General features: G+C 40.4%; 1 protein-coding gene across 1 annotated transcript in view; it reads right to left on the reverse strand.

Moving 5' to 3' along the window:
- lmbr1l (limb development membrane protein 1-like) overlaps positions 1 to 26,330 on the reverse strand; it is a 57,148-nt gene that overhangs the window by 17,302 nt on the left and 13,516 nt on the right. Inside the window, exons 2-6 of the mRNA XM_028798114.2 lie at positions 17,177 to 17,261; positions 9,043 to 9,076; positions 3,274 to 3,413; positions 2,806 to 2,909; positions 379 to 505 (exon numbers count right to left, since the gene is read on the reverse strand). Of these exons, the coding sequence (XP_028653947.1) occupies positions 379 to 505; positions 2,806 to 2,909; positions 3,274 to 3,413; positions 9,043 to 9,076; positions 17,177 to 17,261 (490 nt within the window). The remainder of the gene's footprint in view (positions 1 to 378; positions 506 to 2,805; positions 2,910 to 3,273; positions 3,414 to 9,042; positions 9,077 to 17,176; positions 17,262 to 26,330) is intronic.

The following is a 26,330-nucleotide window of genomic DNA, read 5'->3' on the forward strand; positions in this document are numbered from 1 at the left end:
TACATGTTTTCATTTATTTACTGTAATTTGATGCAATACAGATGTACTGTATATATTTATGTTTACTTTTTGTTGTTCTCTTTTATTGTATCATAGGAAAATTGTTTCATTTTATTTACTTTCTTTCTATTTATTCTACTTATATATCTGAACTATTTTCACCTGCTCAATTATTAGTAATGTGCTCACTTTATGTACACTTTCTTTATTTGAGTGTTATTATGTTTCCTTCATCATTTGTTTCTTTAAATATATTAATTTGATATACTCATCATATGGTATCCTGCTTATACTCTTTACTATTAGATAACCCCCAGCATGTATAGGCTTTAGTCTAAGGTGACCTTTCCCTTCTTCCCTTGCATATCCCCAACTCACCATAAAGGCTCTCTCGACTGGCAGCACTGTTGTCAAGGATGGCCGATGCCACCCACACAATACCCAGCACTAGGAGCGTTAGCAGTAGCAACATAACGGAGGTCTCGTACACTCGTGCCATGACACCCTATAGAAAGAGAAAATAATCAGAAGCTCAGCTAGTATTAAACACGCATGTCCACACAGTAGAGATGGCTGCTCTTTTAATCTTGTTGCCAGCTAGAAGAGGACAACCCCATACAGAGAGCATTTGAGAAACTGTGGGCTTTACAACCAGTGAAATGAATGTTATGACATGACAATTTACAGAAGTATTGTGGATCTGCAATGAAACTGATAACAATTTTTTTCTTGTATATCCCAAACTCACACAAAGAATACCTCAATAGGCTTTAACAGGCCTTGGTTTACTGACAGCTCCCCAGCTTTGACTCTCTAAGAAGACAAGAAAAAAACTTCCCCAAAAAAAGCATTGTAGGGAAAAAAAAATGGAAGAAATCTTAGTAAATGTGGTTCAGAGAGAGACCCCTTCCAAGAAGACTGGGCATGCAATGAGTGTCAAGAAATCGGGGTAAATACAACACATATTGTTGATGTATCACTTGTGAATTTCCCCTTGGGGATTAATAAAGTATCTATCTATCTATCTATCTATCTATCTATCTATCTATCTATCTATCTATCTATCTATCTATCTATCTATCTATCTATCTATCTATCTATCTATCTATCATAAAACAGAACACAAGTAATCCTCTTCACAAAGCTAGATCTATCACTGCCACCTCACAAATACAATACAACTGTAGAAACGACTTTGTTCTTGCACAGCGCTACTCACCAAGTGCAGGCAAACAGCACTGTGACAACTCTCAATGCAAAATGCAAGAATAGATTATGCTGTACTACTCACTAAATACAGAAGTATCCCATATAAGGATACAGAGTTGATCAAATACATCAAAAACAAAGTAGAAACTAATTAACATAAATGATAAACAACAGTTATCTGCCCACAGTCAATACACAGTCACAGTGTCTAAACTACTGATAACGTTATCAAATACTGCAGTTTAAAGTCAACAGTTAACCACAACTTTTAGGAATGTCTTTGGGTGGGGAGGGCCATTTGCCAGTATCTGTATCTTCAGATTATGCATTTTTGTTATTTTGACTACACCTTATTAATTATGTGATGCAGTGGCACAGTGGTCAGCACTGCTGCTTCACAGATCCCATGTCCAAAGTTCAAATCCAGAGCCTGGTTATCACCAGTGTGGAATATGCACATTTTCTCCATGTCTTCATGGGACATAAAATAATAACAATAATAATAATAATACAATTTATTTATATAGTGCCTTTCTCAGGCTCAAGGCACTTATGTTGCCAGATACTCTTGTTTCCTCCTACATCTTTCTGTGTATCAGGTTGATTTGTCGTTCTAAATGTAGGTGTGAGTGGGCTGTACAGTCGACAGGCCTGGTTCCTGCCTTGTATTTAATGGATAGGACCTGGCTCCCATAAAAAAAGATATGGATTGAACGTGTTGCAGCTCCAAAAACCTTCAAACTGGCTAAAGATGATTAGAAAAATTATTAAATCCATGACATCATTTAACAGAAGACAGTCATTCTTTCCCTGGCAGCAGCTAAAAGAACATTAAATTTACATAAAATGTTTTCGTACAGTTGTCTGATCATCTGTTTTATTTTTGCATTAGTAGGACCATCTGGATAAGGTTCCTATGCCTCACCTACTCACACTTTCGTTACCATTTCATTCCTGAGCATGTTACAGGTCTTGGTGAAACCATTAAAGAACACAGATTGTTTATCTGCTGCAGTGCTGCTCGCTATGCCTTATCTCCATACATGCAGAGATGTCGACTGACTGTTATCTTCTCATTTACTGTGCTCTTTGCATCTAAACTGTACACTTTGTATCTAAAAAAGGTCACACTTGTAACTGCAAAATAATTCCCCTACAACAACCTTGGACCATTTCAAAATCTCTCAGTTGACATCTTTGCTGCACAGTACGCAAAGTTCACTTTGTTTATTTTTCAGGCAGTGTGGCCTAATGGTTATGGTAATGTACTTTAAACCACAAGGCTTCCAGTTTAATCTCCTCATTGTGTGATCCTGGGTGAGTCACTTAACCTTAATGATCACAAGCTTGTGCTTACTATAGGAAAATGACTATATAAAATAAAGGCTTTTATTTTCTATGTCACATAAATACAATATGTCAAATGCCAGTATGAAGTTTTCCTCTCTGTGTGCACCAGCAATGAGAATAAAACTAAGGTGGAGAAAGATGAGGAATGTGCCATATAATTTGTGAAACAGAACAGAAGAGGAATTCACAATGTCAGGCCTAGGACAGCAAATGGCCATGTACCACATCTTCACACTTTGTTCTTACCTTCTTTGAGCCAGCGAAGCCCTCCGATTCCGTAAAGAAGTAGGCAAATGGCATGAGGAGCACCAGTGAGAGGTTTGAGAAGAGAAACACCAAATTCCACAAGCCTGAAATAGCATGGAATCAGAGAGAGAAGTCAGAATAATGGTGGAATCTCTTGAAATGCCGTGAAGATGACACTGTTAGACAGCTACCCAGGCACCCTTCAGTTCACTCAAGTACTAAGTCACGGACGTGCTGGAGCACAAAAGATAGTACTTATCCCCCCCCCTTTTTTTTTTAATCCAGGTGGAGCATGTTTTGTTACTGACATGAGTATGAGGAAGACCCTGTTTAATGTATGCAAGTTACAGGAAGTTTTTATGGCAAGCCATCAAAAAAGTTATTATATGACCACCAGGGGGCACTCTGATGTTATGAAGACAAAATGAATTTGCAGACTTCTGTATTTAGGAAACAATTTCAACACACCGTGGATGAGGGAGCCATTAAGCCACTGCATGTAGTAGTTCTCTGGAAAGGACAGCAGGATTTCATTGGATAGGATGGAGAAAGGCAGGAGCAGGACAGCACCGACTGACACAGCAAGCGTGAAAGTGCAAAGCCACAGCCTGTGAATGAAAACAGAAGTGTTACAGTGAAAAAGACATACCTGCAGCAAGAATCACATGGAGGATTTTCATTATACTGATCTCTTCTTATGTACGGTATATACAGTGTCCTCCATGATGTTTGGGACAAATGCACATTTTTACTTGATTTGCCCCTCTGCACAGTTTTAAAATTACAAATGAATCAATTTAGACATAATTAAAGTCCACATTGCAGAAATTAACTTAAGGGTATTTGCATTCACTTTGGTTATACAATGAAGAAATTACGACACTTTTTCTACATGGTCTCCCATTTCAGGGCACTATAAAGTTTGTGACAGCGGCCGTAGGTATATTAAAGCAGTCATGTTTAGGACTTTATCGCATATCCCTTGCATGCAATGACTACTTAAAGTCTGCGATTCATAGACACCTCTAGGTGCTGAGGATCTTCTCTAGTGATGCTCTCTCCTCTAAAGCAGCCATCTTCAGTTCCTGCTTGTTTTGTAGACTTGTCCCCTTTTCTCTTCAGCATATAGAATGAAAGCTCAATTAGATTTAAATCAGGTGACTGGCTTGGTCATTCACAAAGTTATTCATTTTTTAGCTTTGAAAACTCCTGTGTTGCCTTAGCATTATGTTTGGGATCAATATCTTGTTGTAGGATGAAGCGCAATTAGATTAGTTTTGAGGTATTTACTGGAGCTTGAGCAGATGTTTCTATACCCCTCAGAATTTACTGTGCAACTGATATCAGCAGTTCCATCACCAATAAAATTGAGTGTGCCAGTGCCTGTGGCAGCCATACATGTCTAAGCCATAACACCCCCACTACCACCAAGGTTGACAGTTAAGGTGGTCTGCCTTGGATTTTTTGTAGTTCCTTTTCATCGCCACACTTTGCTCTGATGGAGGTTCATCTTTGTCTCGTCTGTCCACAAGACCTTTTTCCAGAATTCTGCAGGCTCTTTTAAGTACTTTTTCACAAACTTTAATCTGGCCATCCTGTTATTGTGGTTAAATAGTCATTTGCATCTTGCAGTGTGGCCTCTTCTATCTGTTTATGCAGATAGTCGTCTCTGACACACACACACACACACACACACACACACACACACACACACACACACACACACACGCACACACAAACACACACACACACACACATCTGCCTCCTGAAGACTGTTTCTGATCTGTCAGTCAGTTGTTTGGGGCTTTTTCTTTACCATAGTAAGGATTCTTTTGTCCTCAGCAGTGAAGGTCTTCCTTGGCCTACCACTCCCTTTGCGATTACTGAACTCCCCAGTGTGTTCTTTCTTCTTAATGACACTCCAGACAGTTGATTTAGGTCATTCAAGTTTTTAACAATGTCTCTAATGGTTTTATTCTTGTGTTTCAGTCTCATAATGACTTCTTTGACTTTCACTGGCACATCTCGTCCTCATGCTGAACAATGGCAACTCCAGACTCCAAAGGCAGTCCATAAAGCGCTATATAAATGTAATGAATTATAATTATTATTATATGTAGAAGCAAGCCTAACTTGCACTAATGAAGCAATAAAACACACCAACTGTCCCAAACATTATGCTGCCCTGAAATGGGGTGGGGGTGACCATGTAGGAGAAGTATTATAATTTCTAGCTGGCATGATCAGAATGTATGCAAATGCCCTTAACTGAAAGTCTGCAATGCGCACTTTAATCACGTCAAACTTGCTTGATTTGTAATTGTATACTGTGGAGCAGAGAGGCAAACCAAGGAAAAATGTGTCTTTGTCCCCAACATTATGGAGGACACTGTATAAAACAAATGTTTTGAATAATCTTGTATTGTTATCGGTTCACTTTGCAAAGTGTGGAATAGAGCCTGCTGTGAAAGGCACTATACACTTTAAAGGTCAAAGGAGTACAGACCATAAAAGGACATTTTATAAATGTTAATTTATTAGGAATATGTTATGTAAGGCACTATATTAATGTAAATATATATTTGATATAGGTTCTTTTACAAGGTACAGTAGACCCCCGTGAAGTCGCAGTTCAGGGTTTGCGGATTTTTCCTTAGAACCTAACTATTAATTGTTAGCAGAAAGCGCAAATATCCTCAGCAATTTTTTATGGCTTTTTTTGTGGCAATACTGTGCTGTAGAGAGAACAGGAAGCAACCGCTGAGGGAAACGTGGTTTGGGATGGTGAAAGTAGCCAATCTGAGAGCGTATTCATTTATCCTTTGCTGCTGATTGACTGCTGCCCTGTGACGCGTCTCCAGCCGAGTGCCCTCGTGTGTTATTCTTAAATGGACAAGATGTCGCCAAAACGCCCTGTACCTTCTAAGTTTAAAACACTCCAGGAGAAGGTTGAACTACTGGATTTGCTCCAGGTACTAAAAAGTTATGCTGCAGTAGTGCGCCACTATGGCATTAACGAAAGCACCATACGCTACATAAAGAAGAACGAGGCAGTGATCAGGAGTACCGTATCTGTAAGTTTCTGTGATAGTGCCAAAACGGTAATGACCGTAAGGAATACAAATATCGTCAGGATGGAATCTGCCTTTGCATTGTGGATCACCGATTGCAGGAAGAAGAACATCCCCTTGGACTGTAACATCATCCGTGAGAAAGCACGGAAATTGTACCAACAGTTCGCTACAGGAGACAATGTAGCATCTTTCCATCACAATGTTCCTGAAACCTATAAAGAAAAGCCAGCACAAAAAAAAAAACCCACCAGAAGACCACCCGTCTAAAGATACGACTCCTGAAGTGCCTGAAGAAGAGGCGCCACCTGAGGAGTTTTAAATCCTGTGCATCGTACTGCACAGCAACTTCATCATCATCATCAATAACTTTCATCATTGGTGAGTACCCGTTCATTTTACTGTATTTTAATTAAATGAAATTATTATGTATTTACTCTACTTATAACAAAGAAAGCGACAGCGCATACCAAAGAAAACACGCTTGCAAGAATTACAGTACGTATAGCAATAACATCAGTATTTTACATTCTACCTCCGCGGGAGACATAGCGGTACAGTATTGTACAGTATATGGGTTTACCTTTACATTCTGTTTTTAGGTAATGTATTAATGTATTAAGCCTAGTTTGTACAGTATAGTATATGGGTTTACCTTTACATTCTGTTTTTAGGTAATGTATTAAGGTAATTTTTTAGGTAATGTATTAATGTATTAAGCTGAGTTTGCAACGAAATTAAAGTGCTTTGGAGGCATACTGTATTTAGGGTTTAAACTATAAAAATAGGTATTTAAAAGACATTTTTAACCACATCCAAAAGTCGCGGTTTTTAACAATTCGCGGGTGCTCTAGGAACGTGCTCTAGGGGGTGTACTGTAAATCATTACAAGTGCATATATTTGATGAGACACTAGAAAGGGTAATTTAAAGATTAACAGATTCTATAAAGTCGGGAGTTCATGATTGTGTATTATGAAAGCTGCAATATATGGTAAGATTAACTGAAGATGTGCTATAGAAGGTGTTTCAAACATGTAATATAAAATCTGACTGACTTAAAGACATTGTAGATCCCCATGTGTATGTTAAAAACATGAAGACTGCTTAAATCGTTAAATAATGTACATCTTAACAGAGGATGACTACAGTGACTGGTATGCCATCTTAGATTATTTTCTGCTTTGTACTCAATGCTGCTATGAAAGGCTCCAGCCTGCCATGTCCATGAACTACACTAAGTAGGTTAGATAATATTTTAATAGGGATATGCTATGAAAAGGGTAAAATAAATACTGAGCTAGCATGGTTAGTCCATGAAAGGTGCCAACTATAGTAAAGATTGACAATGCATTTTATTTTGCTGCCTACTTTCTCCAGTACGTTCTGCCAGCTGCTCCCAATTTCATTTTATTGAGGTTTGAGTTACAAAAACGAAACTTTAAATTGCCTGAATGTTAATGCATTCTTATGAACAAACATGTTTTACATTCATCCATTGGCACACCAGCATTTGTGCGTCCTCCACTATTAAAAATGGAGACAAAATGCAAACCTCTTTTCTCCCTGTAGAGTTCTCCTGCAGACTGAAAATAACTGAAGTGATGCACACTGGGGAGGTACATTTTTTTTTTCATTATTTATTTTGCTGATGTTGATCTAAAGCAATTTACATTAGCAATAGTCGCTCACAATTTATTCATATTTTATCTGCAAATTGAGCACCAGCAGGATAAGCGACTTGCTCAGGGGTCACACAGTGTGTCCCAGGGAGAAGTTGAACCAGCAGGTTTAAGGTTTAAAGTCCAATTTTCTTTGCGCGCCGCCACAACACCACACTCCTCATCCCTTGGTTTCATTGTGAAGCTACATAAACAAGTTCAGACATACAGGCCACGAGTGAACTGCAAGGAGTCTGTGAGCCTATCTGTGCGGGGTCTTCTGCAAACGCAGCTCAGCTGTGTTTACATGCAACATAAAGCCACAGAGTCACTCTTACTATGTACACAGCACTGCAGTCCACCGGCTAATAAAACTTAAACAGTGCCAGCCAGGCACTCCAGTTACTCCTCCCTGTAAGGCCACTGCCAACATTGTGCTGATGAGTCCATTTTAAGTATGCATGAAGCACAGCCACAAAGCGGCTACAGAGCAAAGTGCACCTACATTGTTACACAGCACGCAGAATGCCAGAAGAACTTTGCCAACATAACAGCCACGTCACAAAGTGCAATGTTAACGTGTTTCAGAAAACTGGGTGCAAGCATAAGTGGTGGAATCTGGAGTGAGCATGTCTTGGTACACCAAAAGTTATCTTAAGCAAAAAAAATCCAACAACATTTTGTTGTGTGCCATGTCAGAATTACTGGATTAAAGGATGGGGACCTGCACATACAAGACTTTTTTAAATTACAGTCCTTTTTCTACACAAATTAACATTAATATGGTTAAAGTCTGGGCAGTAACACACTCACCGTAAAACCCAGAAGTCACTCTCACACATCGAAGCAAGGGCATTACCAGGTTAGCAACTCCAGAAATGGAGTACAACTGGCCTGCCCACATGGGCCCCTAAATTGGCAAAACCATCCGTGGGAGACGACATCCTGGCAGTTGTATAAAAGAGCCTCTTTACAGCTCAAGCCTTGGTCTTAAAGTAAAAGCCAATAAATCATTATTTAGACTTTTGAATAACAAGTTCTTCCTAAACTCAGATGGAAAACAGCATCCTTGAGTCAGATTTATCCAATTTCCAGATTGGGTACAATTAGCTAACCTTGCAAAACTAAACACAATATAAATTCTGAACTTAAAAATAATTATCTGCTAACTTAAACACATAAATCTCTTATGATCGGGACACTCATAGTAACGTCTCTAAGCTTTGCTCCTTTGTGGATTTTGGTGTTTTTTTACTTTTACAGCTTTGTTAAACCATAATTAGATTCATGACAATCATACCCAATTCCTGCCAACGGAAACTGCATGGAAACTGGTAAATTCTTAGGATGGCATGCATGGACAAAAAAGGAGCAACTAACTTGGCAGTGGGATTTGTACCAGTAACCCTCTAATTTACGGTCCACTTCAAACACCACAAGGCTGAAACCCCTAACTATGGGTGAAGCCAAGATGAAATAGATCAGAGACAAGAAATTAAAACTTACACAATTCTGTTGACGGTGGCGTCTTCACTGTCATCTAAAAAACACAGAATAGTGATTAATAAATCAGACAATGAAGCACACTGACCTAATCACACAGATTTCATAACAGCAGAAAAGTACTGTACAATAAAAACTGAAACATGTGGTGCCACAGTGGTGCAGTGACTAGTACTGCTGCCTCATAGTTCTAAAAATAATAATAATAATAATACATTTTATTTATATAGCACCTTTCCAATGCTCAAGGCACTTCACAGAGTTTAAGAAAGAACAGCAGGGTATACAGTATATAGCATTGTACTAAACCAGATAAATAAATAAAAAAAGAGTAAGATCGTAAATTCAGAGAAAAGCCTAACAGACAACATAATTGATGGTCTAGCACACACACACACACACACACACACACACACACACACACACACACACACACACACACACACACACACAGGTTACATGAGCAACTTGACATTGAGGTAAACTGAAAGAAGGGTAATAAAGTCAAGTAGAGCTAAAAGCCTTCCTGAACAGATGAGTTTTGACGTGTTTTTTTTTTCTAGTCCTCTTGGTATTAAATCCTACTCTTAGTTATAGTCTTCATGGATACTGCAGGTTCTCCTCTTATTTTGGTTTTTCCCTGGGTAGTCTGGTAGACTCTGTTGGTTGAGCTGCCCTGTGGGACATCCTGAAACTTCGCAGGATCCCCACAAAGTTGTTAGATGTCATGGCCAGTCTCTACACTAGTACTATGAGTGCTGTGCAGAGTGGAGGCAGAACCTCTGCGTTTTTCCCAGTTGACTCTGAGGTTCGTCAGGGGTGTGCTCTGCTCCTACCCTGTTCAATGCTTGCATGGACTGGGTGTTAGGCAAAGCTGTGGGGACCAGTTGGCTGTGGGGCATCTGTTGGTAAAGAAAGATTCACAGATCTTGACTTCTTCTGGCCAACGATGCTGTGATCTTCCCGGAGTCTGTGGGGGCTCTGATAGGGGCTCTCGAGAGACTAAGTGAGGAGTCTGAGTGTCTGGGCTTGCGAGTGTCCTGGATAAAAACCATTATCCAGGCCTTTAATGACGTCTTGGGCACAGCCATCAGCAGTGTGACTGTCTGCGGAGACAGTGTTGACCGCATTGAGAGGTTTAGTTATCTTGGCAGCGACATTTATGTCTCTGGTGACTGTTCCTATGAAGTCAGCAGTCGGACTGGGAGAGCATGGGGGGTCATGAGGTTGCTGGAAAAGAGTGTGTGGCGCTCCCAATATCTTTGTCAAAGGACAAAGATCCAAGTCTTTAAAGTCCCGGTGCTTCCAGTTTTGCCATATGATAGTGAGACATGGATGCTATCCAGTGACGTGAGATGAAGACTGGACTCCTCTGTTACTGTGTCTCTTCAGACAATCCTTGGGTACCGCTGGTTTCACCGCTGGAGTCCCGAATGAGGTATGATACCTGTATTGTGAGGTTGTGTCAGTTATGGCATGATTCCCCGAGGGTGATCCAGCTCACAGAATCCTCATTGTTGAGCCCTCGAGTGGCTGGACCAAGCCAAGGGAGCGCCCAAGTACACCAGGCTGCAGTATATAGATGGTCGTTTTCAGAGGGTGGGACTGGACCGCATGTCTGCCTGGGGGGTTGCTGACTGAAATCCTGAGCTGTTTTGATGGGTGAGGAAATGTTCTGTACCAATGCATGCTCCCCAACCTGACCTGACATGTGTCAGGTAGACCCTGGCACCCAATACAGCCTTCACTGTCTTATATGACTTTGAATGGGATTAAACATCTGGAAGTAAAAAAAAAAAAAAAAAATGAGTATAGGGTACCTGGTAGAGAAGTGTTGGGATACCCGAAAGCAAGAAAGAAAATGCAAACTCCACATACAGTGTACATCAAACGCAGTCATCTGCAACTGCTAGGAAATAGTCCCATTCTGCCACCCTGCCTCACCATCTAGTAATATGCCTCCTGTGACACAGGTCAAACTCCTAAAGCCTTTTTGCACCCAGACATAAATGATAAAAATCACCCCTATATCCCACCTGAAAACCCAAAAGCCCCACTAGCCCAAGACATACCCTGAAAGTCTCCCTGTAAGGCTGTTGAGGACAAAGGTCAGTCTGTCATCAGTGCTGAAGTATAAACCAAAAAGCAAAAGGTGACAAATCCTATGAGGCTGCATTCAGATCAAGGAACACATATGACACTGCAAAGAGAAATCTGAAAGGCCTCCTAATGCTAAAGAAACCACTTGTCTGCCTGTTCATTCATTCATGATCTGATCTACTAGTACTGGAGCAGAATGTACGTAACCTCCATGTCCTTGAGATGTTGCAGTATACGGCAGCACCCACAGAATGCCCACATGAATATGCCGATTTAGCTAGGATTTGAACAGAGGACTGTGGAGCTGTGAGGCAAATAACTGGGCCACCATGCCACCCCTCATCACATGAAGGAGAATACTATTAAACTTTAAACTCAGTCAATGAAACAGAAGTTCAATAGAGCGCCTTGAATCCCCCGAGTTAGACAGCCAAGACATCCAATGTCAAAGTACTGTGACGACATCAACCAGTAAAACAGGTGTAAAGCCGAATCCTGAGGAAAATGCTGACACAACTCAACTGCCAGGAGAGTAGAGCACTAGAGACAACAGCTGACGAAAGACTGCGCTAAAGTTAGAGCGACAACGGGTCTGTACACTGGGGGGAGGGTGTTGTACCAGAAATAACAGAACAAAGAGTTCTGATCCAGAGGTGCTTGGAGCCAAGAACACACTAAACCCCCCGCACCCCCTCCACTTTGGGAAACAATGCAGTCAGGAGCTTAAGTCTTAGAATGCCAATGTGCAGCATGCTGATGTAATCAAAGCAGTTATATAACGCGGAATGATGACAGGTCAGCAGAGATAGGCTCAAAAACAGCCATCGCAAAGCTGAAAGCATTCACAGATTTACACTGGTGCTCCCTGGAAACTGTGACACAACAGATAAAATATGGAGGGTGTTGAGTTGCTAACTTTTATCCAACACCACAGTCAGATTTGGTTTGCTAAATGGGAGAGTTAAAAGTTTCTGGCACCTGAACTGGAAAGTGTAAACCAAAAAGTAACCCATTAAGGGGGAAAAATAATAAATGACCCGTGACATATGTAATTTACTACTTGTGTCCACTGAGTGCCAAAACTGGTTCTGTGTTGGGAAAGTATCTCAGCACAAGGCCTACTAGTAATGCATTTGAGTTCTACATTGGGTTTTAGGAAATAATTTGATGAGGCGGTGCAGAGCAAGAAAATCAATAAGTCAAAAGCCAGTGTTTCTCATAGCTAGGGCTTCTGTCCAATGGGGTGCAAACATAAAATGAATGCTTAAGGCCAAAACACATGTGTGACAAGAACTGACCTTGAAGTGACTGTAATACAAAGTGTACTGAGCTGATTGGGGTGCTAAAAAATAAAGAGGGTGAGGGTTAAATATTTTAGGCTAAACTCTTAAATAAAAAAAAACACTAAGAAAAGCATCAATTAGAACATTAAAAAAAAAATTGTGACGAGAACAACCCAAAAAACTCGTCCCATCTTATCTACATGTCCAAAAAGTGACATCCTTCACACCTTCTATAACTCTGTAGTGGCCAGTGTGCTGGGCTGGTAACATCACTTCAAGAGAGACTCACTGAATCAACAAGGAAATTAAAAGGGCAAGCTCAGTTATGGGATGCACCCTGGAAGAGAATTAAAACAAAAGCGAGTGCCATTATGAACAATGCTGCACATCCTCTGACATGCTAACACTAAGGACGAAATTTCCTCCAATAAATTATTCAGCAGAAGGGTGTCAAGAAATGCTTGACAGTCAAGTCAGAACATTTTTTTTCTTTTTGATTTCTTGCTTTGTAGTGATCTGTTGTGTGTTTAGATCAAGAATTTATTTAAAGAGCTTCTTTGAAAAGCAAAACTTACCCCTGAGGACAAATAAATTAATGATGGAAGGAAGGAAGGAAGGAAGGAAGGAAGTTAGTTCTATCTAACTACCTACCTACCTACCTACCTAAAAGAACATCAGGTCGAGATCTGAAGGTCTCTAAAGTTACTTGGTAATTTATTCCTGGTACCCTGTGGTTCTTTACAATTTGTGTGACATCTACCCTTAACAAGTTTCCAAATGTGTCCCCATGTTTTTGTTGCAGAATTTATTAGAAATTATTAACTAAACAGCAATGATTGTGGACTATGAATACTTTTACATTTTTGCTAGAAACCTTTCCCCATTGGAAGTTCTCACTGATAATGCTACGCCTTGAGGGGAGGTAGGTAAACATCTCTGAGATTTTATTCAAATTGTGTTGACAACTTTAGTATTTTTACTGAGAATTTTATTTTTATATATTTTTTTTTCATGCACTAAGGAATTTTAAATAACTGCTACCTTTCAATAAACTGATATTTCTTCTGAACAGATGGCTTCAGAACACAAGTCAGTAATCTCAAGCCGACGACCTTTACTTACTGAATGTTCTATTGCTGCTTTTCTGTCTCCCGCGCAATGTTTTCTCCATTGACGGTTTTGGTATTTCTAATGAGACAAAACAGTTCTGTAGATGCACAGATTTGCGTTCTTCCCAGGTCTAAAGGCATCATTTGCCGGAGTCACTTAGATCAAAGGTATTTTGTCAGCTGACATTGTGTGTGCATGTGTGGCTTGAGTGAGGATGGCCTTTAATGGTTGATTGTAAATCACCACATAACGGCCAGGCAGACACTCAATAGTAAGCTTCAATTAAAAAAAGAATGACTGTAAAAGTAATGTGAACTAAAAAAAAAAAAACAAGTGTAAGTTAAATGACACTGATAGTTATATAAAAAATGTATTTGGGACTGGTTGGACAGGAAAAACCTGTTTCAGTGAATAGGAACACTGAATTGACCGCAGGTGACTATTGCAAAAAAGCTGATATCTCTGGAAAATTATCATGCAAATTCTGTTCATCAATTACAGCTTGAGGGGATTTAAGGCTTTTGAAGTTTACACAAGGAAAAACAAAATTTGTTACATACAATACATCTTGTCTGTGGCTTTTTCAGTCACCAACAATGCAACACCGCCTAGTTTAACAATCTGATTTGGTAACTAGACCATCGATTGCTGTAGAAGACTGAGGGGGAAAAACCAATAGGTATCAAAGAGAATTGTGCTATTACCTGAAATTTGTATAATTATTTCATCATTCATTTAAATAATGTACAATGCTTTATTGTCGTTTTGTGCTTATCAGTATTCACCATGGAGGAACATTACCTATGCATGCTTAAATAGCATTTAGAATGGCCTTAACATTGCAAAAGACGTCAACCATTTATATCATGTAAAAAAACTACGGAAATTACAAAATGGATACTCTTTAAGCTAGAAGTGCACTGCAAACGTAGTAAGTGATTTTATGAAGAAATTATTAAACTACAGTGTAACCTTTTAATGTACATAGCATATCACAAAGTAATTTAAGACTTTATTGAGAGCAACAAGTTATTTGTCTTTCTTTTTTATTAATTATAGGGCATGCTACTTGGCTTTATAGCTAGCAGAACACAACTTGCCATTCACCCTGGCACCACAATTTACAGACTTGTCAAAAACAATTCGCTGTGATCAGAAAGTCCTCCAGTGGCAAACAATGTCACGTGTTGTAGCATCCTACAAAAATTAAGCATGGTATGGCACATACTTTGACACTGAAGACCACAGAGAGTATGAGGAAAATGCCACTTCCATTTAATATAGAGGAGGGAACATGTACTTCCTTATAATCGGACACTACTGGTGTGCTGCTTCTCTAATAATCTGGCTAATATTTGCAGTACAACTTGCTTCTCTTGGCATCCATCAATAGAGAGAAAGAACTGTTTGCCTCAAAGGAGAAATTTAGCTCTTTCCAGAAACTCAATAAATAAATAAACAAACAAACAAACAAACATCATTCCCCTCAAACACCAGATTTACTAAAGAGAAAGAAAAACTTCCAACTTGGCTAAAGAGAAAAAGAGCAGTCACGATGAGACATTATAAAGATGTTTTGCTGTTGGTATAATGGAGTTTCTTTATTCAGTTGAATAATTCATTAGCTGAAAGCACTTAATTGCTAGTGTGTTGAAGGGAGGATGTGCAACATTGTTCTTAATGGCTACCAGGTTTGCCATTATTCTCTTCTCCCCTACTAACTCCAGGGGGTCCAAAGTGTGTCCCATAACTGAGCCCGCCCTTGGAATTAGCTTGTTGCTTTCGTGGGACACTCTTGAAATGATGTCACCAGCTCAGCACAGAAGACTGCACACAGAGAAGAAATGAAGGATGTCACTTCACACATTACAGGAATTCAGTCTCCTAAGAAAGAAGAGCCTGCTCTGCCCTTTCTTATTTAGTTTCAGTGTGTTATGAGACCAGCCCAACCTGTCATTAATGTGGTTCCCCCAAGTACTTGTAGGAGTGCACTACCTTTACATTCACTCCCTCAATAGTGACCGGACATACAGGCTCTTTGGTATGGCGAAGGTCACTAACCAGTTCCTAGGGTTTGATGATGTTGAGTCGCATTCCCCCCAACCCACTCACCCCGATCAACTCCTATATTCTGTCTAATCCTCTTTATCAATATACCCCATTAGTGCAGAATCAGAGATATTGACCTGATGTTACAGTTGTTTAACAAAGTCAAGCAGGAGAAGCATGTGACTAAAATCCAGCTGAAGATCAAGGCACCTACGGCTGGAAAAGCTCATATTTCAAAGCTCAAAGACAAATTCACAAAAACAATTAACTTCTACATTACTTTAGAAAAGGAACAAAGTGAGTTATTTATTGCTAGTGTTGAAGGACAATGAATGAACAAGAGGTTTAGCCAATAGAACAGTTAAATGAGAACAGAGGTGGCTAAAGCAAATCAAATCCCTTAAGAGTCTTGCAGCACAGGCGAGTGTGAAGTACTAAAGTGTTGGATCAAGTTAGATATTGTAGAATAACTAGCTATGTTACATGCCAAAGACAGGTAATAGAATAAATAAAAAGATATTTTACATTTGACATTTCTGGCCTTGTGTGTACTGTAAGTGCTCGTCTTATATTTTCTCGTTATCCTTGTGTGTCTCAACATGTCTTGGCTGACAATTCCTCTCTCAGCCTCATTCCCATAAAGCCTGCTTCCCAGACTTTTATTTTGAGGTGCATTGTTCACCTCCCATCTGCTTTATATTCCCATCTTTGAGGTAAACTTGAGTTATGCTGCATTAGTAGTTACCCAGCATATTTGCTTTGTTGTCACTGAAATACTCCATTTTAACTTCTTTTTTGTAAAAATAAAAGAAAAAACTGTCACAATCAGGAATGAAACCTTCTTTGAACAGTAATTCCCATCTCAGTCATGTTTAACACAGCAACCCAAGTGAAACTGATAAACTCAAAATGACCAGCCACACATAGACTAATGCATTTTATCATATAATAGATTGAAAGCTGCTATAGTTTAGAAATAATCAGAATCTATGGAAGTTGTTTTTGGGACATTGATTTCTAACTGTAAATTAAGATAAAGTATCGCCAAGACTAGGCTTAATTTTTGTCCTTAAAACTGCATTTTTTCCATATGACCACTTTCAACACTGACTTCTAAACTGAAAGCTTACTTTTCTTTGTATCCATGATATCTGCTTCTATATTTAGAATTGGAAAGAAACATCATCGATCGATCTATTAATACATTCCTAACTGATCATTTCCTTCTTATCTTGAGCCAAAGATCATTGTCTTTTGAATATTCTATATATTGCTACAGCTACAAAATCTACTGTCCCAATCAGCAGCTTCATTTTTTTTTTTTTAAAAAATACAGTACTCATTGTCTGAATTAGTTAAAAAAATATTCAGGCACCAAACTGAGACCAAGTGCTTAGTCCTTTTGTGGCAATCAGCACCTGCTCTACACAGGAGTGAACAACTGCAGACTGCTCACTTATAACTAGACACACTGCCCCCTACCCCAGCCAATCCTCCAACCATCCAACCTCGTTTTGACAGATGGTTCCACCGACCCTTGCACAATGCCTCTCGCAGAGAAGACAGTAAAAGGAAATTAACATGGAGATACTTACCGCAGGAGAAATCGGCATTCTTCTTAAATCGAGTGATGATAGTGTATGACAGGATATAAAGGCACAGGAACAAGAGGCAGCATATCTGCAAAAGCAAAAAACCTGGTCAGCAAATGGTGTGATGCTAGCACAAAAACCTGTAGGCCACTTGCACACACTTATTTTTTGTCCTTTGTGAAGCATGAAACTGGAGGCCCATAGTTTGTTCATCTGGAATGTTAGGTCTTTTGGACGCTGGAGCCAAATCAGACACAAGTCTGAGTGAGTCGCATACATGAAAACGGATCAAATCCATACTCTATTCACTAACCCCTTTAACAATTTTCCATGATACACACTAGAGAACAGGCCACCTTAGTGAAAGAATAAGACATTCAACCCATCTGGTAATGGTAAGAGAACCCTAATGCAAGATCACTAAGCAGAGAAGCAAATGGAGGAGCCATATGAATAAGTGGATGGTTTCTAAATTCCATGTGGGGCATTGCCACTGTCTCTCACTCACAGTTGGGTCCACACAGGCTGGCGAGAGACTCATCAAGGAGCCATTATCTCTTGACAGAATTCTAAATGGTTTCCAGAAGACTACTAATTCCTTGTCTAACTACTAATTTTGGTATCATTCCTGCATCCACAAATTGCTCAGCTCTGGAGATTATGAGATTATTTTTGGATAAGGGTCAGGCAGTTTATAGAGGGTAACAAGTAGAAGATGGTTCACTGTTGGGATGGAACAAGGGCTAGGGTTTTTGGAGTGAGCATTTGACTTGTGGAAAGACTGTAGAGCTGTCGTCTAAGATGTTTATAATTGTATAGATAGAGGGGAGCACAATGATACAGTTGGTAGTGTTGTTGTGCCATTGTACAAATCCCAACTAAAGTACTGCTCGATCCTTTAGTGCGTGTAAAACATGTCCATAAGGGTTAATCAGTGACTCTAAATTGTAGGAGTGTGGCTCCATGTACCCCGAGATGGACCAACACAACAACCTTTCCACGGCTTTTCCCCTTTCTACATCTACTGTTGATGAGACAGGTGTGGACTCCTCGCCACTATGAATAGGAAATATTGATGGGGGTTGGGTGGTGAAAGTATAAGCAGGAGTGAATCTGCCTCACAGCTAGAGACCCAGGTTCAATACCTGGTCCAGTTGCTGTTAGCGTGGAATTTACCAACCCTAATTGTGATCACGTCGGTTTTTTGAGTTATACCAGTTTCTTCCCACCTCCCTTAAAGGCTTGCAAACTAGGTAACTGTAGACTCTAATCTAGCCTGATATAAATTAACATGGGTGACTCCATTCACATACCATGCTATGACTAGCTATATATGCTGCTGCTGGAGTCTTTCCTCTAGTTCTGGGTTCAGCTAGAGCTGAACAATACATTAATTTTATTGATTAATTCAAATTTGTGTTTTAGGGAGAGGTGCAAAAAAGAAACTGTAGACTCAATTTAACCCGGGTAGTCACAGAACGCTGGACGAGGTCTCTGTCAAACCGCACTACCCCCTAACACATACACAGTAGTGAGATGGCAGCACCACTGCATAAACAAGTGAGGATCTCATATCTAAAACTGGCAACATCTCCTCAGCCATTCTGAAATGATTTGGTTATGGAAAGTTCGATGTTGATCAAACCACTGTCCGTTATATTCTGAGCCAACTACTGTAAAGGTAGCACGCAGCCAAATGAGAGAAGTCTGCAGCTCTGTGAAAGAGATTTGCAATCTAGTGGGGCGGAGTGGTGGCTCTGAGGCTAAGGATCTGTGCTGGTATCCCGAAGGTTGCCGGTTCGAATCCCCGTCACTGCCAAAAGAGATCCTACTCTGCTGGGCCCTTGAGCAAGGCCCTTAACCTATAATTGCTCCAGGGGCGCTGTACAATGGCTGACCCTGCGCTCTGACCCCAAGGGGTATGCGAAAACTAACAAATGCCTAATACAAGAAATTGTATAAGGCGAAATAAAGAACAAAAAACAAAACGGCTGGTAAAAAGGAGGTAGCAATAGCAGCATCATTTTCCCAGATCCAAGCACTGATCCACTTCAGCGATGGAAGTGCCATGAAAGAAATGTCCTAAAGCTCAGTAATCTGGCCAAGAAATATCTATTTGTTGCTGCTACAAGTGTCCAATCAGAAAGGATCTTTAGTGTGTTGGTGGGTAGTATTGTAAAATGCTACAGATGGCAGAAGGGCGATCAAAAAAAAAAAAAAAAACCAACAGATTCAAGCTGTCCACAAGGCTAGTTTTATTCTTATAACAAACACACACAATTTTAATGAAAATAAACATTTAGATGTCATTCCATTTGCCACTTTTTATGTAAACTGAACTGAACAGCCGACAACTTTTCTGCACTTATAGGACTACAACACTAGCAACTGTCTTTGATGGAGTTGGAAAAATCTTGAGATGGTTTGTGACTGTTTCTCCTCCTCATCCTTTGTCAGTGTATTCTTTTACTTTTCGATAAGACTCACTCCTCTTTCAGCTGCGTCGTTCACTATCATTATACTTGAAAATCTGATCTGTCCACTGTTCTGGTGGTTTCTTTAGAAACGTCCATGAACTTTTTTTGCCTTTATCCATAATGCCTTCAAATGATGTTGTTCTTTCTGTTACCAGATCCTTCAACTTCAGCTGTTCAGATTTCTTTTTTCGTGGACGATTTTGGGGATTCTCTGGTAACGGTGTCCACTGCAGGCTTTGCCTCATGTTTTTCTTTGTTTCTGCTGAGAACCTGTCATCATAAAGGTCTAAAGCATGTGAGGGATGGCCGGCCAAATATTCCGGTCCACACCTCCAGGCTGCCAGATGGAGACCTCCCAGCAACATGGAAGTTCCCCAAATTCCAGCAGGGCCTTATGGACATTGTAGTTTTTATAAACAACCCTGCTGGATACCACAGGGACCACCAGGAGCCGCTGTAGGGAGGCTTGCAGAGTGCTACGTGCCCTATGACCCAGAAGTGCGTCCTGATCACATGACCGGAAGGAACGACGTGCTTCCTTGTTGAAGAAAAGGACTTAATCTGACCCGGAAGTGATGAGGACTTATGGGTTGCAGGGCTAGAACCACTTCCGGGTCAGGGACTATAAAGGACTCTGGGAAACCCCAGACGAGGGAGCTGAGCTGGGTGGAAGGGTGGCAACGCGTCTGGGAAGAGGAGGATTGGTGATTGTTTATTGATTTATATGAGTAGTGTGGAGTGGAGGGTGCTTTGTGCACTAATTATTATAAAATAAATAAGTCTTGGACTTTTACCTGGTGTTTGGAGTGGTACCTGAGGGTTCAAGAGGTCGATAGGGGCCTCTACTGCTACAAGCAGAAACTTCCACTTAATACTAGAATGTTCTCGAAACTCCACCTTAGTACTTGAATCTTCTATGTTTCTTTTTTTTTTATTGTTTACCAATCACTTAGCCAGTTAAGAAGCCCGCAGAAGTGTATGTACATAGTAGCAATACAAATAAAATATTCAGAATGGAGTCACCTCTAAATGTTACACAATCAGGCTGAAATTTAACAAATACGCAAGCTATCCCTAATGGACACACACAAAAAAAAATCAGCCTTGTGGAGAAACGATTCTACAAATATCAACTGTTTGCTCTGGTCTGTGTCCCACCCTAATACAACAGGGCTGGTCTCAATCCAGATGCAGTAGAGATGCTTGTATAGACTGCAAAAAAAAAAAAATCTTTAAAGGACATTAAATGCACCTCACATTTGATTTTGCTATTTTCCAATTGTGAGTGTTTTATTTTTTAACTTGGGTTTGCACTTTATGATCAACTACAAGCTGTGAGCAGTCACTGAGCAGGATTCGAAGGATGGGCGTGATATGGCTACTCAAACAAAACGTAAAAAATATTTGAATAATATAGGGGTTTTTTCAGTTTTTTTATCCATCCATCCTCTTCCGCTTATCCAAGGTTGGGTCGCGGGGGCAGCAGCTTGAGCAGAGATACCCAGACTTCCCTCTCCCCAGCCACTTCTTCTAGCTCTTCCGGGAGAATCCTCCAGCGTGTCCTGGGTCTTCCCCAAGGCCTCCTCATGGTTGGACGTGCCCGGAACACCTCACCAGGGAGGCGTCCAGGAGGCATCCTGATCAGATGCCCGAGCCATCTCATCTGACTCCTCTCGATGCGGAGGAGCAGCGGCTCTGTTCTGAGCTCCCGGATGACTGAGCTTCTCACCCTATCTTTAAGGGAGAGCCCAGACACCCTGCGGAGGAAACTCATTTCAGCCGCTTGTATTCGTGATCTCGTTCTTTCGGTCACTACCCATAGCTTATGACCATAGGTGAGGGTAAGAACAAAGATTGACTGGTAAATTGAGAGCTCACTGCGGACGCCGCACCGATCCACCTGTCAATCTCACGCTCCATTCTTCCCTCACTCGTGAACAAGACCCAGAGATACTTGAACTCCTCCACTTGAGGTAGGATCTCACTCCCAACCCTGAGAGGGCACTCCACCCTTTTCCGGCTGAGGACCATGGTCTCGGATTTGGAGGTGCTGATTCCCATCCCAGCCGCTTCACACTCAGCTGCGAACCGATCCAGAGAAAATTCAGTTTTTTTAAAGAAAAAAAATCCAATAAAATTGTAAATTGGTTTCTGGTGAAAAAAATCTAAGATTTTATTTTCTGGCCATATTGCCCAGCCTTAGGATCAGAAAATGCATATTTTTGTTTCTGGTCCATACTATGTAATTCTTGCATTCCCACCCTTTTGTTGTTAACATATGCGCTCCACACTTAGCCTCACTGTGTTTATGTTAGTCATCGTGCTCCTATGTCATTACAAAATTTAAGCAATATTTTCCTCATGCCTACTTGTTATAAGGAAAATTCAAAAATCAAGCCCCAAGGATGCTGCAGTTATTCAAAACTTCAAAAGCCAAGCAGCATGCTGGCACTCTAAACTAGTAATCAAATGCCATTTGTCAATAGATCTATAGCACCTTACACAATGGGTACAATCATAACCTGATTAATTACCAATGGTTTACATGCATGTTGGACAAGCAAATTGAATAAAAGATCCTTTGTTCTAGAAGACACATTTCTTCCTCATGTATACAAGTCCCCCTCATGACAGATTTAATGTTTTTTTTTTTTTTTTTGTGGATGGAAATTAAAGAACGTACTACTCAGAAACCACTCTGCTCCGTGTGAAGTACACACATCTGGCCTTGGTCATAGCAGAATTTATGGAATGCAACAGAAAGGCAATTTCTGTGGTGGCCAAGGCTGGCAGGATATTGAGGCTCAGAGGAATAAAATGGAAAAAGGATGTGAATGTAAAGAATGAAAAATTCCAGGGAGGAATCTACAGGGTACCTTCTAGAAAAAAGAAAGAATGGCATGGAAAACATTTGGAGGAAAGAAGCACTCTCAGAACCTTCTGATTGCCGCCTTCACCTTTGTTGTTTCTTCCATTTTGAGATCACACCGCCACCCCGATCACAAGAGATGGCAAAATTTCCTCCAGTTACACCAGCATGTCATCAGCATATGCAAACTGGGAAAGAAAAGTATGCTGCAGTACACGTTCACGAAGGCTCACTTGAGACTGCTGAGGAGCCTTTATTTCTAATCAGTACTCTCCAAGTTTATGAGACGCACGCACCATGTCTCACGGGTGACAGCCTTTAATGAGGTCTAGCATGACAGAATCTTCTAATACAGAATAACTATCATGGGCCAACGAGGCACAGACATTATGTAAGCTGAGGTGTGGAGCCTAAACACCACCAACACCTCCCCCTATACCTCCCTACCTCAGCCCCTAATACACAATCAAGGAAACAGGAAACAAGCAAGCATGTGAGCAGATGTGTCAAGGTGGAATCCAGCTGTGCCTGCCAAGTCTCAGTCTTTCCAAAGGAAGAGATATGAGCACAAAAACAGGAAGCTCACTACAAGTGTGGATGCCTCTGCTGAAAAATCAAGCTCATCAGAAACATGTACAAAGCACAGACGGCTTTGTGAAGCAGCATGTCTTTAAGAAAGAGCCAAGATGGCTGGTCGGACAGTAGATATCTGAAGCAGATGGATAAGCAGACATATCATTGGGTCAGCACTTAGGGCAAGATGGGAACAACAAGGGCTTAGCTCTCAGGCTCAGTCAGACACACTAAAGTTCTAGTAATCAGGACTCAATAATGTAGGCTGGTCGAGCATATTAGGAATTTAGCAGTTACAGACCACACTGATTACAGCTTTATACTTACAGTCATTTAGGCACACTGCGACCTTAGCATTCACAGCCAGTCAAGCACACCAGAGCTCCAGTAACCAGGGAACTCAGCATGCAGGGCCAGTAAGACACAACAGAGGCTGGTCAGGCACAAAAGAGGCTTGGCACTTGCAGGAGGTGGCATTAACCAAGAGGTCAGTAACTGTAGCCAATTTTAATGATGGCTTAGCACTCAGGACACATGAGGCACACTAGAGCCACGGTAATTGTGTAGTCAGTTGGGGACACCAGGGGCACTGAGGTTCAGTCATAAAAGACTCTTCTTATTAGTTCATGCCCTCACTGTATAACCATTCTAATCTCAGCATTTTAATACTAAGGCTCATTCCACACTACTACTTTTTCATTTAACAGCTCAGATAAGACATTAGTCTGTGTTTTCACCTTTTGCTCAGTTTACCCTGGCATTTTCAACCCCTGAAAACAGGGACTTTTGAAAATTTTTTGAAAGCTGCATACTTCTGAAAATGCCAACTCAGCATTGTAATGTAGCTAGTTGAAAAACGCATATTTTTGAAAATGCAGACTCTAATCACTCTCTGATTGGTTCCTGCTTATTATAGTATGCGTCCCTTCTCTAATCAGATACTGCTCATTACAATATCTCATGAGCTGATTGGTCACGCTTTGTGGAAGGAAACCATATTTCAACTCAGCAGACATAGAAAAGATGTTTCCCATTGGTGTTTGTTATGTTGCTTACTTGTAGGCAGTCAAATTGTGTTTTGTGCAATTTGAATTCTGCATATGTGTGCAAAAGGCAAACAATTTACTAGTCGTTATAATTTTGTGATATATTCCATGGATGGTGGCATTACTGTCCACTCAAGGATTCTTCCAATGGACACGCACATGTCCAGCGTTGGCAGATGTCTGTATCATATGTGTTTTTGGTCATTTTAGTTTGGACAAATGTACAACGTTGTACTTTTGTAAACTATGTGAAAATCCTAGTATGGATGGAGATCATTTGAGTTTAAATGAAAATATGGTAATGTAGACATAGCCTAAGGAAATGTAAGTGTCTGTTTCTCCTCCTCCTCCTCCTCCTCTGCCCAGTAATCCCTCCACACCCAAAGAACAAGGTGGCACAGCCTGATTCATGCAATCTGCCCCATCATACCATATGGGTTAACGAAGGGCTGGTCAGGAAACAAAGCCCATCTCTTCTATCTAATAACTGCAACCCTACAGGATTCAAGTGGCACCCACAGCAGATGGGTCATGGCAACAGAAACGTTTTTCTGGCTTTTTAAACCAAAATCTTCTGCTCATGAAAGGCACAATATAAAATAAAGGTGTATTTACTAGGGTTTCTGGTGCCCATGGGCACTCTGCTGCACTTCCAGGCCTTTATGGCTGCTCAGCTGGCAGAGCTCACTTAACTCAATCTGCATACACCCAATCTCAGTCTACGCAGTACAGATTTCCGACTAGACACTGTTTGAAGAAACTTACAATTTTACTTTTAAATGTAACTAGGATCTCTGAAGTGAGCTCTGAAGACGCACCCTACTTAGAAAGCTCTCATTTGCGTCAAAGGTGTTTTATTTGCACTGTCTGCCAGAGGCATGTAACACAGCTGGCAGAACGAGTCGAACCGAGCACAATAACTGCGCTCAAAGCTGCTTTGCAAATTGAAGTCTACTACTAGCCTCATTCCTCCCAGCAGGCAATTCACTGTCTCTAGGACAGTGTGCCATTGCTCCAGTGACCTTCAAATGTGGATTTGGGTGCTGAAGGCTGAAAGCAAAGAGATGCATTAGCTCTCATTTATTTAGTTATTTAGCATGTCCTCTTTCATTTTTTCCTATAGCTGAACTAGCAGGGCATACTGTATGATGCATTGCCACTAGCTAAGAAGATGTAACTTACTGTAAAGTGTTTTCTCTTCTGTATCCCCTGTATCTGAACTAATGAGGTGTTTACTGTCTATTCCAGGTATTCTAGCTGATGGGGACTAACATGAAGCATTGCCTCTCTTATATTAACAGTATCTGAACTAAAAAGATTAATATTTTTTAAAAATGATTACACTCTCGGAAAATTCCTAAAGACGCAAATCTAGCAAATGTTATCTCATTATATAAAAAGATAATCAATCACACTAATCCAAGTAACAATGGTCAAGTAAGTTTAGCATACATAATGGATAAATTAATGGCGGAAGTTGTTAAGGAAAAGACTGAGCATCATATGTAAGAATAGGTGCATTAGTGAACAGTCAGCATGGGTTTAGACAAGGAGATTGTGTTTCACCAGTATGGTAGCATTCTATGAGGAAGTAACAAAAGCATATGATAAGAGAGGTGAATGTAATATTATTTATCTTGATTTTCAGAAAGATTTAGACAAGACATCACATGAGAGGCCAGTGGTCAAACTTAAGCAAGTGGGCACTGTTTGGGGATGGTTGTAAAATTTGCTCAAGCACAGGAAGCAAAATATTACAGTTAGATGAACCTTTTAGAAATAAGTGTCCACTGTGGCTCAGTGTTGGGGCTGCCACTCTTTTGAATATACAAAAATGATCCTGATAAGACTATAAAAAAAAAAGATGGTTAAATATCTAGAATATTTGTGAACTGTGTGGAATGGAAGATCACCTAGCATCAGCTGTATCAGTACAGAGGGACTTAGAGTGAATACAGGCTTAGACAAATATAATAATAATTCATTTTATTTATAAGGCACTTTACATTAGTAGTAAATCTCAAAGTGCTGCATAAAAATATTTAACAAAGATAAAACAATAAATAGTGGCATTCTTGTTAATATGCTTTCCTAAATAGAAAAGTCTTTAGCTGTTTTTTAAAACAGCCCACAATCTGCTGTGTTCTCAGGCTCTCTAGTAGGGCATTCTAGAGCCGTGGAGCAGCAACTGC

This window comes from Erpetoichthys calabaricus, chromosome 3 (genome assembly GCF_900747795.2).
Source record: "Erpetoichthys calabaricus chromosome 3, fErpCal1.3, whole genome shotgun sequence".
Taxonomy (NCBI): Eukaryota; Metazoa; Chordata; class Cladistia; order Polypteriformes; family Polypteridae; genus Erpetoichthys; species Erpetoichthys calabaricus.